The sequence below is a fragment of the Mirounga leonina genome, unplaced genomic scaffold (genome assembly GCF_011800145.1).
Source record: "Mirounga leonina isolate KUSES-001 unplaced genomic scaffold, KU_Mleo_1.0 Mir_180, whole genome shotgun sequence".
Classification (NCBI taxonomy): domain Eukaryota; kingdom Metazoa; phylum Chordata; class Mammalia; order Carnivora; family Phocidae; genus Mirounga; species Mirounga leonina.
The window spans coordinates 13,241,397-13,259,115 of record NW_023270469.1 but is presented as its reverse complement, the minus strand read 5'-3'; the positions used below and the strand labels follow the sequence as shown (position 1 = coordinate 13,259,115).

The 17,719-nt window shown below is 41.3% G+C and overlaps 1 protein-coding gene across 1 annotated transcript in view; it reads left to right on the top strand.

The window, feature by feature from the left end:
* HYDIN (HYDIN axonemal central pair apparatus protein) overlaps positions 1-17,719 on the top strand; it is a 308,320-nt gene that overhangs the window by 146,578 nt on the left and 144,023 nt on the right. The window contains exons 19-22 of the mRNA XM_035024816.1: positions 1,715-1,988; positions 3,974-4,117; positions 9,817-9,960; positions 15,586-15,899. Coding sequence (XP_034880707.1) covers positions 1,715-1,988; positions 3,974-4,117; positions 9,817-9,960; positions 15,586-15,899 — 876 coding nt within the window. The remainder of the gene's footprint in view (positions 1-1,714; positions 1,989-3,973; positions 4,118-9,816; positions 9,961-15,585; positions 15,900-17,719) is intronic.

Here is a 17,719-nt window from a genome sequence, read left to right as displayed (position 1 = left end):
ACACAATGGAGAGTTGAGTAGTCATGACAGACCACATGGCCCAACAAGTCTGAAGTATTTATTGTTCATCCCTTTACAGAAACAGTTGGCCAACCTTTTGAATGTAAGGGTCTGAAAAAATACCCATATGGCGCCTCTTCTGGTTGCATATTTTGGGGCAACTCCCTAAATTTTCAGAGCTTCTATTTCTTTATAAAATGGTAGAAAATATACTTATTATTACTGGGTTGCTGGGAGGATTGACAGATATACCTACTCTGTATAAGTGACAGAGATGCTGCCTACTTTATAAACAGTTTATATTATTTATTATTTCCCTAAAACCTGGACTTAGCCATAAAGTCAAGCTACTCCAGTAAACTTGCTCTGTGGATGCATATTTAGATAGAAATGGTTACACCTGACAGTTGGCAAATACTCATTATTTATCTGATGCTTCAACTTACTTATAAGATATGATGCTATTTCTTTTTTTTTTTTTTTAAGATTTTATTTATTCATTTGAGAGAGAATGAGATAGAGAGAGCATGAGAGGGGGGAGGGTCAGAGGGAGAAGCAGACTCCCTGCCGAGCAGGGAGCCCGATGCGGGACTCGATCCCGGGACTCCAGGATCATGACCTGAGCCGAAGGCAGTCACTTAACCAACTGAGCCACCCAGGCGCCAGATATGATGCTATTTCTAATGAGGAACAGAGGGGATGAAATCTCAAAGCCTGATAAAATTTTAAAAATAAAAAACAGTCCTCAGTCCTGAGATGAGTTTTCTCCCTGGGGGAAAAAAAAATTTAAATAAGCTTATAAATTAGTTATTTTATTTTATTTTATTTTATTTTAAGATTTTATATATTTATTTGAGAGAGAGAGACAGAGATAGCAACAGAGAGCACAAGCAGGGAGGAGAGGGAGAAGCAGGGAGTCCAATGTAGGGCTTGATCCCAGGACCCTGAGATCATGACCTGAGCTGAAGGCAGATGCTTAACCACCTGAGCCACCCAGATGCCCCTAAATCAGTTTTTTTTTTAAAATACCAAACAAAATCATGTTTGAGCCACCTCCAAGTTCTTAGAAATCCCAGTGTCTCGCAAAGAGCCAGACAATCAAGAGGTTCTTAATAAATATTCATGGGATAGATGAATGAACAAACAAATGAATTAATGAATGAAATAGCAGAATTTTGAAAGCACTAGTCTGAGAAAAATGACCACAGCTGATGTTCTGGTCCATCGTACAGTCCCTTTGAGCTTTGGCTGGGCTTGGTGGGTATGTGTGGTTTCTTTTCCAAGTACCCTTCAAGTTGAGCCCATCACAAGATATTTTGCTCAGTCAGTGGAAATTTACTCAACACAAGTTGAAATGTATCTCTTCTCCAGTAGGTATTTTGCTTTCCATTCACTCCTCAGAATCATTTCTCGTAAATTAGAGTGGTTTTTGCACATACTGTGTCTGTGTTCTGTGCCCCTTCCCTGGTGATGGCAACTCAGGGACCAAACCCAGGTGCCAGACTCCAGTCTGTGGATTCCATGAGTAGACACTACCTTGTCCCATTACTGTGGTGGCTCCTTGTAGCCTCGTGATTTAGCCTTCCTAAATTTTTAAAAATATATTTCATTACTCACTTTTTAAATACTTTCAGAGGAGTAAATCCCAAGGGTGTAGAGCTGAAGAGAACACCTCAAAGCTGAGTCCTCTCAATCCCTGCCTCCTCTTTTCCAGCCTGGACACCTGTTTTTACCACTTCAAGTTGACCAACAAAGGACGTCGGGTCCAACAGTTGTTCTGGATGAACGAAGATTTCTGTCCACAGGACAAGCTGAGCAAGAAGGGCCTGGCTAAGAAGGGTCTTGCTAAGAGCCAGCCCCAACCCCAGTGCTCCCAGGAGTCCAGGGCTCCTCCAGGCCCCGTGTTTCAGCTCCATCCCGTTAGAATGGAGCTGTACCCAGACCAGACGATTGATGTGATGCTCGAAGGCTATTCTGCTACTCCCAGGGTAAGAGGACAGCACATTTAGAAGCTATTTTTCTCCTAAATAAATCTTTGCTGTATTTCTTAGGAGAGTCCCTTGACATTTATCTGAAGAAAGGATGTGGTTTCTCATGGTTTTTCACACAGCACGAAGTTACCATGGCAGCACCCATTGCCTTCAGGGTTCAGCTCTGCTCAGTTTTCTGTTTGTTTCTACAGCTACCATGAACCCAACCTTACAATACCATTTCAAGTAGGTTCTCATCCCCAGGGTCAGCAGGGACCAGCCAGCAAGTCTCTGACAGAGGAACAGCCAGCATTCAGCCAAAGCTAAGCCTCTTCTTAACACTTAGCAATATTAATTTCATATTTATTCAAAAAGGATGTTTTTAGAGACACTCTCAGCCGCCTCTCCTATCCAGGGATTAGGACATCCTTGGTCCCTTCCCTCTCAACCTGACACAACAGCTTCCTCTTTATAACCATCATCTTTTTTTCCTCCAAGATTTTTTTTTTATTTATTTGCGAGAGAGAGAATGAGAGACAGAGAGCATGAGAGGGAGGAGGGTCAGAGGGAGAAGCAGACTCCCCGCTGAGCAGGGAGCCTGATGCGGGACTCGATCCCGGGACTCCAGGATCATGATCTGAGCCAAAGGCAGTCACTTAACCATCTGAGCCACCCAGGCGCCCATAACCATCATCTTTTTATGTGTCAATTAAAAAGCTGAGTCATTGTCAGCAACTCTGATGTCTTGCTCATATTTATATCATCACTATTCTGCTTTAACATTTAAGCAGTTCCAAATCATTGTCTCTTTATTCCTATTCCCTAATGGAAATTGGAAACTGTCAAAAAAATAAAAGAAACTTCCTACATTACTCCTGAGCCTCTTCTACCTCACAAATGCAGACTCTCTGGATGAGAAATGATCATGCTTGAGCTCCTGCTGGTGTCACTGAAGTAGGAGGTGATACTGAACTTCTTTCTCACAAAATAGGAAACGATAGAAATTTTTCTCCCTGAAGACAAGATGGGAAAGCCTGTCCCTTGCCTTAGCTCCTCTAGGGTCACAGATTTTATTTCCTTTACATTGTTTCTTTGCAGAGCATTTTCAGGCAAAATACATCCTCAGTGCAAAAACAAAAAGAAAAAGGTTATTTCCCATTCTGGTAATTAATGTGCTCTTTCTTTCTGTTATTCAGTGAGTCAGCCAACTTTTACTAAGTATGTACCCCATGATAAGCACTGTGCTAGGCACTGAGGCTGCAGAGATGAATAGAATGCAGCCCCTCATCTCAAGACACTGGCCACCTGTTGCAGGAGCACATTTACAATGTTGTTATCAAGAGCCGATCATATTTTTAAAGGCATTAAATCTGAGCAGCTGGGATTCTAAATTCAGTTTAAGATTTACTAAAAGCTTCCTGGAATGTTCTTCCCTGTTGTAGTATATAATTGAGAAGAGACTTGAATTCATGAACGTCCAAAACCTGAGTACTCTTCAATATAAGCTTCACTCGAGGTCCTTTGTTCTTTATAAAAATCTGGGCCTTTTGGGTCCAAAGAAATATTGGTTTCTATAGCATGTTTTTTTTAAATATTCAAGAATGAAAGACAAAATTTTTCTAGCCATAGCTCCTGACTAGCTTATAAGAAATCATGTATCTACCATTGAACTATAAGCCCAGGAAAGATTTTACCTGCCTTGTCTCACTGTTTTGTATGTCCAGTCCCTAACAGTCCTGATACATAATACATGTTGAACTGAATATAAATTGTGCCCTCAGGAGCAGTCAGAAACCAACACAGGATCCATCCAGGACATATTCGACCAGTCAGACTTTAATAATAGTGTGACAGAGGGCAATCCCTGGAATGCACCGCTCAGAAAAATGTGCTTTTTCCCTGGTGTCTCCAGACAGGTAGTTGAGAATTAGCTTGCTGATTGTTGAGAAATAAGTTTTCTGAGCTATGGATGTTCCAAAAGTGCTGATGTGTCTTCTCTACAGAGAGTCAAAGAAAAGCTGGTGTGCCATGCCATGATCGGGGCGCAAAAGGGGAAGAGCTTGGTGATGACTGTGAATATCCTCTGTGAGTTCATAGCACCACTCATCCAGCTGTCCACCAAACAGCTCATATACCGACTGGAGAAGGTCAGTGTGGAGTGCTGCCAGGGGCGGGTGCAGTAGGGGTCAGCTTGTTCACATTTCCATCTTGAAAGCTAAATTAATGGGAAGCCTGTTAACACCCACACCCAGCCAATGTTTTTTAAGCTTCAGAGGCCAATACACATTCAACTAAAACTTCTGAATATAAACCTACATTCTTCTGAAATGTAAATTGCTATGGAAATTCTACTTCCATCATTCCTGGTTTAGAAGACCAAAGTAAGTGAACGGGTATTCCAGCGCACTGCAAACGCATTTCAGTTGATCCTTTTACTCTAACTAGATTAAATAAACATCACAGTATAGAAAGGGTTGGAGTAGAATTATTGATAATTATAATAATCAGTAAGAATAGCTGCCATTAGTAACCTCTTTAACCTCGGCTGTAGCGATTTCTTACTAGACACATCGCCAGAGGCAAGGGAAACAAAAGCAAAAATGAACTATTGGACTTCAGATACAAATACAGATACAAAGCTTCTGCACAGCAAAAGAAACAATCACAAAACTAAAAGGCAGCCTACAGAGTGGGAGAAGATATTTGCAAATGACATATCTGATAAAGGGTTAGTATCCAATTATCAAACTCAACACCCCAAAAAAACCAAATAATCCAGTTAAGAAATGGGCAGAACAGGTGAATAGACACTTTTCCAGAAAAGACATCCAGATAGCTAACAGACACATGAAAAGATATTCAACATCACTTGGCATCAGGGAAATACAAATCAAAACCACAAAGAGATACCACCTCACACCAGTCAGAATGGCTAAAATTAACAAGTCAGGAAATGACAGATGTTGGCAAGGATGCGGAGAAAGGGGAGCCCTCTTACACTGTTGGTGGGAATGCAAACTGGTGCAGCCACTCTGGAGAACAGTATGGCGGTTCCACAAAAAGTTAACAATAGAACTACCCTATGATCCAGCAATTGCACTACTAGGTATTTACCCAAAGGATAAAAAATACAGATTTGAAGGGGTACATGCATCCCGATGTTTATAGCAGCATCATCAACAATAGCCAAACTATGGAGAAGAGCCCAAATATCCACCGACTGATGAATGGATAAGGAAGATGTGATATATATATAATGGAATATTACTCAGCCATCAAAGAGAATGAAATCTTGCCATTTGCAATGACATGGATGGATCTAGAGTGTATTATGCTAAGCGAAATAAGTCAATCAGAGAAAGACAAATACCATACGATTTCACTCATGTGGAAGTTAAGAAACAAAACAGATGAATATATGGGAGGGAGAAAAAAAGGAGAGGGGGGAAAGAAGGAGAGAGGGAAACAAACCATAAGAGACTCTTAATGACGGAGAACAAACTAAGGGTTGATGGTGGGAGATGGGTGGGCAATCGGCTAGATGAATGATGGGCATTAAGGAGGGCACTTGTGATGAGCACTGGGTGTTGTACATAAGTGATGAACCACTGAATTCTTCTCCAGAAATCAATATTGCACTGTATGTTAACTAACTAGAGTTTAAATGAAAATTTGAAAAAAGAAAAAAAAGAATAGCCACCGCTTAACTGCTTGATAAGCACTGGCGTCAAGCTGTTCTCCTCACATACACTTTCCCAGTTGTTTCCTCACCACAATCTATGCTGCAGCTTCTCTTGTCGTTCCCATCACACTTGTGTGGGGAAATGGAGATGCAAGTTAAGCTTTTATGCAGATAACCTAACACTGCCTGAGAATAATCAACTTAAACTGTTTGATTCACACTCTTTAATTTATGTGGCTATAAATGTCCATGACTTTAGATGGCCATTAGGGACAAGCAATGAATGGAGGAGGCAGAGGATGGGGAAGCTAGGAATGGCAGCCGCTCGGGGCAGGGGGTCAGGATGGTGAGGAGGTGGGGGACACGTCACAACAGGTTGTGACCTACTCCGAGACAGACTTCCATCCTAGAATTGTGTAAGATCCAAGACAGATACGTAGAGAACATCTCCCGAGCTGAGGACTGTATTGGTGCTGGAAATCTGGTGAACCAGCCTGACATAGTCAAAGCTAAGAGACTGGTCAACGTTACAGACTGTAAACAACTTATTAAAATTTAGTTGTTTAAGATTCAATTTTAAACAGTGCTATGAAGAAGAGATAAAAGGCGCTATGAGAACATGTCTTGGAGACATGGCCATATTTCTACATGTGGTCATAGATGGCTTCCTTCAGCAAGGACCTCGAGTTGAGACTTGAAGGAGAAATAGAAGTTAGTCTGGTGACGAGGGAGGGGCAAAGAATCATAGGCGGAGGGAACAGCACGTGTGAAGGGCCTGAATTAGGAAAGAGCTTGGTGAATATACAAAACTGAAAGAATGTGTCTGGAATGACATGAGGTCCATCTAGAGAAAATGGGCAGAAGCCAGATGAGTTTGGCATGACTGGGAGGCATGTTCTTGACTTTGGGTTTTGTTCTGGGTGGCCATTGGAGGGCTTTTGGGAGGGAGGGGAGTGACATGATCAGATTTATTCACAGTATGAATAGTCATACTGGCTGCTGAGTGGAATATTTATCAAGATCTACCATGTACCGGGCACTGTGTTGAGAGCTAGGGATATAACAGTGAGAATAGTCCCTCCCAGATGTACCTCACAGCCAACTGGGAAACTAAGTATGAAGTAAGCTGTTGTTCCATAGTGTGGGACATAATAACCAAAGCTAAGTCCTGACGTGGTGTCACGCAGATGGATTAAGTTTGGCAGTGCCTAACTGATTATGGGGCAGTCAACCAGGAATCCTTTTGTTACCTGGAGGCTTGAAAGAGAATGTTCAAGACCATTGTTTCTGGTAGTGGATGCCATTATATTTTGTTCATATTAAATATCTTGAGCATCCACCACAGATAAAGTGCTCTGCTAGGAGATGAATAAGGGAGCTTATAATCAAGTAGGGGAGGTGAGATGTACAAGTTCACTTCAAACCAACAGATAGTTTTTGAGCACTTAACGTTGTATGGCAGCAAAGACACAGCAAAACCCTGGCTTAATGGGCTAGTGCAGAAAGTAGACATTGAAGTAGAATATAGGTTTCAGCTACAGGATGGTCAACTAACTGTGACAAGCTCCATGAGACATATAAAAATTAATACAACATGAGTTCCTGCTACAGTTATTACGTTTTCATTGCTCTATCTTAAGATTTTCCTTTTAAAGTAATCAGGAAAAATATTTATTGGCAAGAGTGTACCAAATTCAGTGGCATCGTATTCCTCTAAATTTGGTTATTCAGAGAAAATTCAGTGAATATTTATTGAATATTTTATGTAAGACATTACAGTGTATATTAAATATGCAGCCTGGTTTCTTATTAGATCTTTTTTCATAAGCCCATAAACACTCATAAAAATGTGTGCGTAGTGTTCCTTTTCTTCTTTTTATATCCTTAAGCCTTGGGGTTTTTTTTAATTCTTGTTTAAATCTCTGTTTGAGTTTATCACTAGAATAAAAGAACAAATATTTTGAATATGGCAGTGACTTATTGAATTAAAAAACAAATTATTACAACTCTGTGTTGTTTTCTTTTTTTAACTTCTCTTCTTCCCCCCAAATACCATAATTGTGAACTCTGTCCCACTACTGTTTTGTTTTTTTTTTTCATTATTTCCCACTCACATGTAAGCCATTTAAGGGACAGTGAAGAAATGCGACTTTATTACCCAGCATGCACAAGAGGCCTGTTGGTGTTGGTGTTCTGATTTAATTACATAACACCCAGTTATCTGTCCTGTCTCATTTGGGGCTCGAGGTAGCAGATCTGATTTAGGACGTTAGACTACAATGACACCAGCCCTGCCGATGGGAAGAATTTTTCTATAACCGTTTCCTCAGATCTGATCTACTTTATAATTATGATACCACTCATAAGCCACACAGATGAAGCCACATCTCTGGGGAATTGAAAAGGTCAACTGAAAGTAGCAGCCAGTTTGCTTCATGAAGTCCAGCAGCAAATCATGTCTCCTGATATTTGGGGAGACAAACAACCCAGAGAGAAGGGGTCATTTTAAAATAGAATGGCTCTGTGTGCATTGTCTCCTCATCGCTAACCTCTAAATGGCCTCTTGCCAAAACCAACCAAGTATGGCTTCTTCGTGTCAAAGCTTCCTGCGGTGACACAGCGGCCTGAAGGAAGGTCACTGGGAGGACAGCCTTTGTATGGCCCAAAAGTGCTGCTTCATCCCTCCCCCCGACTGTAGTATATCATCTGCTAATACAAGGTGAATTCAGTACCTGTATTACCGTGTTAGAGGGAGGGAAACAATGCCTGGCATTTCATGGCAAGTGCAAGACTGAACCCCTAAAAGAACTCTGCGAGTTCACTGGGGACCCGTGGAGTACAACTAAGGCAGGGCTGTTTAGGACTGAATGTTTGTGTCCCTCCCCAACCCCAGATTCACATACTGAACTCCAATATCCCCAATGTGATGATGATCCCCAATGTGATGATCCCCAATCACCTCCCAAGCTGGGGCCTTTGGGAGGTGATTAAGTCATGAAGACAGAGCCCTCAGGAATGGGATGAGTGCCCTGAAATTAGAGATAAGAGAGATGATCTCCCTCTCAGCCATGTGAAGACACAGTGAGAAGCCAGCCATCTAAAGCCGGACACCAGATCTGCTGGCACCTTGATCTTGGACTTTCCAGCCTCCAGAACTATGAGACATAAATGTCTGTTGTTTAAAACACCCAGTCTATGACATTTGTTATAGCAGCCCAAACTGACAGAGGCACCACGGGCGTTGGTTCCCCAAGCTCCTCAGAGCCAGAGCCAGGGGGGCCAGGAACCTCAGCAGAAAGAAGACTGGGTTGAACAAAGAAGTAGAGACAGAGTCTGACCAAAATATAGAGTCAGACGGATTTAACTGAAATTGGAACAAGGAGAAAAAGCAAAGCAAAACAATGAGGCCTGGTGAAAACAGGCTAGAGCTACGGGAACGATGGGAGGGAGGCTGTCTTTGGAAACCGGAGATTGAGGCTTGTGGTTGCCTCCTGCTGATATTAAAGGACCCCCTTTCCAAAGCACACAAGAAATATTGGTGACTCCGACATCAGAATGAGAAAAATGTTCAGCTAAAGATCCATTTCTGATGCTTTCTCCAGTTGAAAAATTAAATTTGATGTGTCTAAGAAAGTGAAAAGATGCTTCTAAATCAACTATCCCAGTGTTATCAGGAATAATGTACAAGAAATAGTTATAAGCAATTGTCAATATAACAATATATAGCAAATGTATAAATTTTTACAAACTGGATATTTTAAGCATAGAATAAGGAAAATGTTTTGTTCAATATAATGAGGCATGGGTTCTTCTACAAGATATCACTAATTTATTAGATTTTGTTTTATGATACTGGAAACTTCTATAGTAATAATACTATAGAGGCATGGCTTTTATAGGTATTTTTACCCTAGCAGCAAGAGAGTAAGAAATCTAATCTGTGTTTTCTGGCTTATGTAGGATCACTTTTCAGTAGTCCACTACTATAAATTCCAAATGATTTATCTAAATCTGTTCAAGGGTAGGGGGAAGACAGAGAAAGAGATAGAGAGCAAGGAAGGGCAGGGGAAAGCTAATTCTGCTGTTAACAATGAATATGAGACTTTGGTTGTTAAAGGCTTACTATGTTTATCATAACTCGCGTTCCTCTTTTTGCTCTTGCAGAAACCTAACACTATCCTGGAACCTGATTACCAGCCCTTGGTCATGAAGAACATTTCCACCCTGCCTGTGAATGTGTTACTCTCGACAAGCGGACCTTTCTTTATCTGCGAGACTGATAAATCTCCTCTGCCATTAACTCCAGAGGTAAGTTGACAGAAGGCTGTCCTAACAAGCTCCTAGGAGAGTTGTGTGTGTGACAAAGGAAGAGAATAATGTCAGTATACTACCTAATTTAGGTCCAGACAAATAGAAAGAATTCAAGAAATGAAGAGGAAAGAATACAGAAACTTTTAAATGTCATAAACTCCAATGTCAATCAACTGTTATTTAATGGTGTAAGAACTTTGGCTCATTATGATGACTCTTCATTCCTGCCCATTGGAATCTTTAGAAAACAGTGACTTCCCACTAACGATAATAGAGATCTTTTAATTCTACTTTCTCAAATCCGACCAAAGCTCCATATTCTAGGCAAGAGGGAAATGGCTAAAACCCAGTCCCTAGACCAGAGAGCCCATCTCCAGATACTAAGAAATCTGAACTGTGCTGAGGGAAGAGGCTGTGAGCTTACGGAGTCACCAGCTTGACACAGGATGCAGTATTCTCTAAACATCCCTACAAGATCACCCCTGTGATCCTTTGCTTGGCATGAGGACACCAATGGAAATGGCAGGCCATGGGACAGGTGGCACTGCAGAGCTGTAGGGAAGGAGTGAAAGAGAAACCAAATCCACACACCACTGTGGTTAGCCTCCCAGTCTAGGGAGACAGCTCATGAAGAGGCGGTATAAAGGAGGAAGAGAGGGCAGGCAGTGATAGTGAGATCTTAGAAGAGGGAGCCTGTGACTGAAGATTTGCTGTGAGCCTAACTCAGGGAGATGGATCTTGGGGGCAGAGAGGGGACAGAGCTGCTTAGTGAGAGGGTTGCAGACAGTTCCCAAATGGTGGCTGTAAACTGCACTACCACACTCCTCTCCCACACAGTTCTTTAGTGGGTTTCTTTCAAGCCTGAGCTGGGAAAAAAACAGCGAAGATCTTTGAATAGAGAAATAAAAGGCAGAAGAGGCAGAAGAAAAATGCCAGAAGAAAAACCTACTGCCAGGGAACCTACACAAGAAAGAAGACTGAAAGTATAAATTTTGTTCTCTGTAGTCTCAAATAAATGATAGATGATATGGCCTGTCTTTAAAAAACTTAAAGATGAGATACAAGTGTTCTAAGTGGAGACAAAGACTAAACTCAGAGCGCAGAGGAGAACAAATAGATGACAAAATGAAAATTCAGACATGAACAGCTTTCTCAGCCTGGGTGGTAGATCAGACCCACTCTCCTGTCCCTCCTGAAACCTTAAGAAAGAAGTAGAAATGTTCTGAAGGAAAGAACCCCAGAACAATAAAATAAAGGGGGAAGAGGATGGGTATAACTAAATAATGAGAGATTTAAACAAATTCTAGAAGATAGAATGAGGATGGAATGGGTTGACAAAAAGACACAAAAACCTGCATTCTAGAAGATTCTCCAGTGAAATTGCAAAAATGGGGGAGTCATTCAGCCTAAGTAGCCCAGGCTCAAAGGCAGCAAGTGTGAGGAGAGGACTGGAAGTAGAGGGATTCCATGTGCACTAGACAGCTGTCCACCTGACTCCACACAAAAAATATGGGCAGCAGGCTTTTATCCCAAGACCTAAAGATAAGTGCTCTTCTCCCAGAGAAATTGATCAAATTGATCAGGGGAAATTTAATGTTTCTAGTGTGAGTTTCGGCCCTTTAGGATAATTCCTGGTGTTTAGGGTATGTCCATCAACTGATCATCCCCTCTCTGCCCAAGGAAGCTGTTCTGTGGACCAGCCCTATGTTACAAATTGAGACATGGCAGCCTCTAGATTGTTAGGATGCCAGGTTGTGTCAGGAACTACTGTTTCTTGTAGTAACTCTTGTAGCATGGTCTGACCTTTCATATGATTTGCATGTGTAACTTTAATAAAAGCATACATATAGTTTAAAAAAATAAAGAGCCCCTACAAATCAACAGGAAAAATACCAACAGCCCAATAGAAAAATAGGCAAAGGAAATGAACAGAGTTCACAGAAAGAAAAACAAAGCAGTTCTTAAACATATGAAAATGTGCTCAACTTTAATCACATTAGAAGAAATGCAAATTAAAATTACTATGAAACACATTTTTTTCCTATCAGATTGGCAAAGGGCAAAAATCAGATAATGCTTGGGCGCCTGGGTGGCTCAGTTGGTTAAGCAGCTGCCTTCAGCTCAGGTCATGATCCTGGAGTCCCTGGATTGAGTCCCACATCGGGCTCCCTGCTTGGCAGGGAGTCTGCTTCATCCTCTGACCCTATCCCCTCTCATGTGTTCTCTCTCTCTCATTCTCTCTCTCTCAAATAAATAAAATCTTTAAAAAAAAAAAAATCAGATAGTGCTCTGCCTTGGGAGGGCATGTGGAAACTCCCACAGTGTTGTGGAAGGTATACATCAGAAGGCAATATGGCTACAGCCATCAAAATTTTAAATGCCCATACCCTTTGACTTACTTATTCTACTACTAGGAATTTACCCTTAAGCTCTACAAGATAACATATAGACAAGAATTTTCATTGCAATATTGATTACAAGAGCAAAAGATTGGGAGTCAATTTCCATCAATAGGAGATTGGTTAAATCATTGTTGATAGAATTTTATGATGGAATAAAATGCAGCTACAAGGCAACTCCATATGCACTGATGGGTGATCTCCCAGTGAAAAAAGCAAATTGCAGAACAAGAATGCACAGTATGCTATAATATATATAAAAAATATAAAAATACATATATGAACGTGATTTTATATTCATACAATATCTCCACAAGAATAAGCAAGACACTTGTAACCTTGGTTACTTCAGGGGAGGGGAACTGGTTGGCTTGAATAAGAGGTTTAGATTTTTTAAAGTAAGGCCATACCTTGTCCTGGGACAGAACGTTATGGAATATTCCACAGGGAGACCTATCTTAGTGAAGTTCCTGGTCTTACTGATAACCAAAGAGTTCTATGGCCTCTAAGCAGAAAAGAAGGGACCCATCAAGGGAGGAGTTTAGACTAACCACAGACTTCTCCATGATAATACTTAATGCCAGATGACAACAGAGCAATGACTTCAGAATTTTGAGAGAAAGAGCAACCCAGGTACTGTCCTTTGAGTGTAAAGACAACAGACAGACACTCTCAGAACGCGAGGAATCAATGAACACAGCATGCAGACAACTTGCTGAAAAACCCGTTTGCCAAGAAATACAGCCATTCAGGAGAAGAACCGAATAAGGCACTCAGCAATGAAAAACCCTATCAGGGAAAGACTGGTAGGAAGCACTGAGCCCATTCAGCTGTAGAACTGAGACTACACGACTTTGGTGGTTATGACTTGGGAACAAAATGTTTGAAAGCTCTACTTATAAAAAGTAACACTACAGGGGCGCCTGGATGGCTCAGTTGGTTAAGCAACTGCCTTCAGCTCAGGTCATGATCCTGGAGTCCCTGGATCGAGTCCCACATCGAGTCCCGCATTGGGCTCCCTGCTCAGCAAGGAGCCTGCTTCTCCCTCTAACCCTACCCCCTCTCATGTACTCTCTCTCTCTCATTCTCGCTCTCTCAAATAAATAAATAAATCTTTAAAAAAAAAAAAAAAGTAACACTACAGCCAATAAAAACTGGGAGACGCAGGGAGCAAAAGAGGGTTGATATTTCCTCCCTTTTTACAGGTAAGCTATTGTCTAAATTGGAACTGCTTAATACTTAACCATCTTTTTTCTTGATCATAAAGGGATAATAATAGTAATTGGCATTTATATGCCATACATACACCATGTGCCAGGCACTGCTCTGAACACATCACATAAATATTAACTCATTTCATCCTCTTAAAAAGAGGTAGGGACTGTTATTACCCCTATTTCACAGATGGAGATACTGACGTCTAGGAAGGCTAAGCAGCTTTGCTCAAATCCACAGACCTGGTAACTGGCAGAAGCCAGATTTGGACCAAGCAGTCTAGCTCCTGAGTCTATGATTTTAGGATTAATATCTCTTGTGTAAGAATATTTTTTTCAGGTTTTTTTTAGGAAAAACTCAAACATTTTAAAAAATAAATTAGTCTAATTTCATTTTTGTAAAAATTGTATTTATCCATCCATTCTGTCTGGACTAATGTTTAAAAAATATTAACTCTGAGAAATAATATGTGGTGACATTGTAGATGAGTTTCTCCTTTCTCCTCTTTGTGCTTTTACATATAATGCAGACTTCTGCAGATGTGTATCATTTCTACAAAACAACAAAGAGGGGGAAAGCATTTAAGTCAATCTTCGAAGATACTGGAACGGTAGGCATCGCAATCGCAAGTGCTAGACATGGTGCCATTCGCAAGAATGCGTTCTAAATTGTGCCCCAGCCACCTGCCCAAGTGGCCAGCCGTGCTCTCAGATGGGATTAGCTGGCTGAAGAGTCACTGCCCTCCCTCTGAATCTTGAGTCAGGTGATTGGCTTTGGACACCAAAGCCATCTAATCATGTCACACTGAGGGGCACGCACAGTGAAATACCTGAACCCAAAAACTCCATGGAGAGGCAGGAGCTCCATAAAACACTCATTCCTGCCTCCGACTGCCTCAGGGCACTGTCTGCAAAACCAGGAGGTGCCTTTCCTGCGGATTAACTGTGGGAATTGAGCAACTCCTGAAAAAGCCAACTGGTAGCCAGGCTTCGTATGGTAAAGTATTCTAGTGGCCTTGGCAACAAGGAACATGGGGATTTGAATCAAAGAGAGAAAAGGATAAACACAATCTACTGAACAAACTCTGTCAAGCTTCTGGGTGTCATTTTAAGTTGAATAGAAAATAGCAGAAAGTAGATAACACTGCGCTTAAGAGTTAGAATTGTAGACATGAGTAAAGAAATTAAATTGCTCATCCCTTTCTGGGTCACCCGCTCCAGAGCCCCTCCCCCAGGCTCTAAAAGCCTTTTAAAAAATTCTTAAGCAACGGATTTTTCCCACTTGCCTAGGAAGAGCATTTTACAATCTAATTTATTTTCAGTTAAGAGTATTTTAAATAGTTATTCATTGCAGACTTTCCCTTTTGCAGCTCCTCAATCCTTATAACTTCACAACTATTACCAAAATCCCTTCCTTCAAATGATTCCTGTCCAGATTTTCCTTGCTTTCATTTTCAACTAATAAAATGTGTATATGCATATATGTATATAAAATATCTATAGGGCGCCTGGGTGGCTCAGTTGGTTAAGCAACTGCCTTCGGCTCAGGTCATGATCCTGGAGTCCCAGGATCGAGTCCCGCATTGGGCTCCCTGCTCTGCGGGGAGTCTGCTTCTCCCTCTGACCCTCCTCCTCTCATGCTCTCTGTCTCTCATTCTCTCTCTCTCAAATAAATAAATAAAATCTTTAAAAAAATAAAAATAAAATGAAAAAATAAAAAAATAAAATAAAAAATAAAATATCTATAGTTATCGATACAGTATAGAATCTATATAGATTTAGATATACTAGCTATTTGATTATGTATAAGTGTGAATATATAATTATGGACCAAAGAAGTGTGGATATATATGTATTTTATACTAACCTGTGTGTATATATATGTGTGTGCATCTGCATGTGTGTAGGTACATAAATACATATAAATCACTTTGGTTGTCCTGTTTCAGGGATCAGGTTAGAAATGCACAGTACAAAGGTTAGTAATTCCCCCATTATCTTGTTTGTAGCCTATTAAACTGGAGATTGATGGAGAAAAAAACTTGCTGGTCAAATTTGACCCTTCCTACAGAAATGATTTGAACAACTGGGTGGCAGAAGAAATTCTAGCAATCAAGTACATGGAGCACCCTCAAGTAGATAGCCTGAACTTGCGTGGAGAAGTGAACTACCCCAACCTCAGCTTTGAGACCATGGAGCTGGATTTTGGCTGTATCCTGAATGATACCGAGGTGATCCGATACATAACAATTACCAACTGCAGCCCCTTGGTGGTGAAGTTCCGCTGGTTCTTCCTGGTGGACAACGAGGAAAATCAGATAAGGTACCACCTGCCCAGCAGTCCCTCAGAGCTCTTCTCTACTGGTCATTTTCCTCTCCTTTTGGCTTTGCACTAGGTTTCCTGAATTCTGTGTGCTGATCTTTCGCATTTCAGTTCCAACAACTGATTATTGACAGAAAGAACAAAGGGCCTCAAATCATGGTTCATCCTAGATTTTCAAATGGGAAAACCAGATGAAACATCTTTGAGAGCCCCTATTACCCCCAGATTAGCCGCTCAATATCCATAAGCCTGCTTTAATTTTGAATTGAGTGGCTGGATCATTAGAAATTTGTCACTAAAAAATGAAGTCTTTATAGCGTTTTCTTAAGCATTTCAAAATCAAAGCACGAATTGAGGATTACAATACATTGAGTATGTGCTGCACTGAGCTCCATGCTCTGCATATTTCAGTGAGTTTGAGTCTACCCCATATATATACACACACATGTCCATGCAGACGTATATATCTGCACAAAGCAGTGGGAGGTGGTGAGTGCTGAAAGAGGAAAGCCGTTTTCACAATATTTGGATTTAGAAGTGTCTCTCTGTTCAATTAAAAGCTAAATCCAAATTTAATTTGGAAAACACTCCTTAAAAAAATATAAACAGCCTGTTTCGGGCCTTAGGAACATTTTCTTGGGGAGTCCAAAGCCTCACTGGTGACCAGGACAAACGGGCTTCTGTATATCTCCCTCTTGGATGTTTGGCCAGCTCTGTGTTCAGCCCCTGAATGTCCAGTAGCCACTCTGAATAGGGAAGGCTCATGTTGTTTCCTCAGCTCAACGGTACTTCCCGTATGCAACCCTCATCTTGTAGATGACAGCCAGCTTTTCCCTTCCCTTGCTTGTTACCATGGTAACCACGGCTTGCTCTGGATGTCTTTCAGAGACATCTAATCATGACCCAGAGTAGCCCTGAAGCCCGGCCGGGGCCCGAACGACAGAGCCTGCTCATTAGATGCCAAGGACTGTTTCGGTTTGGGATGAAATCAGCCAGCCTGACCTAATGAGCTTTGAATACCAGATTCTGTGAAGTTATTTTGATGTAACATAGCTACACGAGTTTATTCTGTCTGGGAGCCAGGGACATGCTTTGTTTATTTTTCATTTTTGAGAGGCCATTTCCGTAATTAAAATAATGGCTTTTGAAAATATACTTGGCCAATACTGGAGATGATGCACTTAATTTTTCATTGGTTTAAGCATCTTTTTAACCATTTTCCCCATCTTCAGGATCTTCCTATATCTCGATATCGAACCTCTGCTTATAATTCATTCATTCACTCATTCACTCAGAGAGTCATTCAGAAAACATTTGATAAGTGACTCTTATGCATCAGACAATGTGTGAGGCGTCAGGGATATAAAAGTGAGTAAGACTTTATTCCTGGCCTGAGGCTTTTGGGGAAGCAGAGGGAACATGTGATAACACCAGGCTCTGAGGAAGGACAGAGCGGGGATGACAGCTCAGAAGAATCCAGGAAGACTGCCCTGATAAGCACAGTTCAGTGTCTCTGGTGGAGCAACGAGGAAACACTCTACCTAACAGGAATAGCATGTTTATGTTAGTGAGGATTCTTGGATTCCATTCTGTCACAAGTGACAGGAAACCTGACCCCAAACAAAAACAAAAAGGAAAGGACATTGACTGGCTCCTACAACTCAAAAGTCCAGATTCACTCTGGCTTCCGGCCCAGCTTAAAGCGAGCCTCAAACAGTGTCACCAGAGCCAGGGGCCCCGTCTTTCAGCTCTGCTCTCTCTTGTGTGTTAGCCAAGTTTTCAGGTCCGCTTTTCTCCCATGGTCCCCACATGGCTGCCAG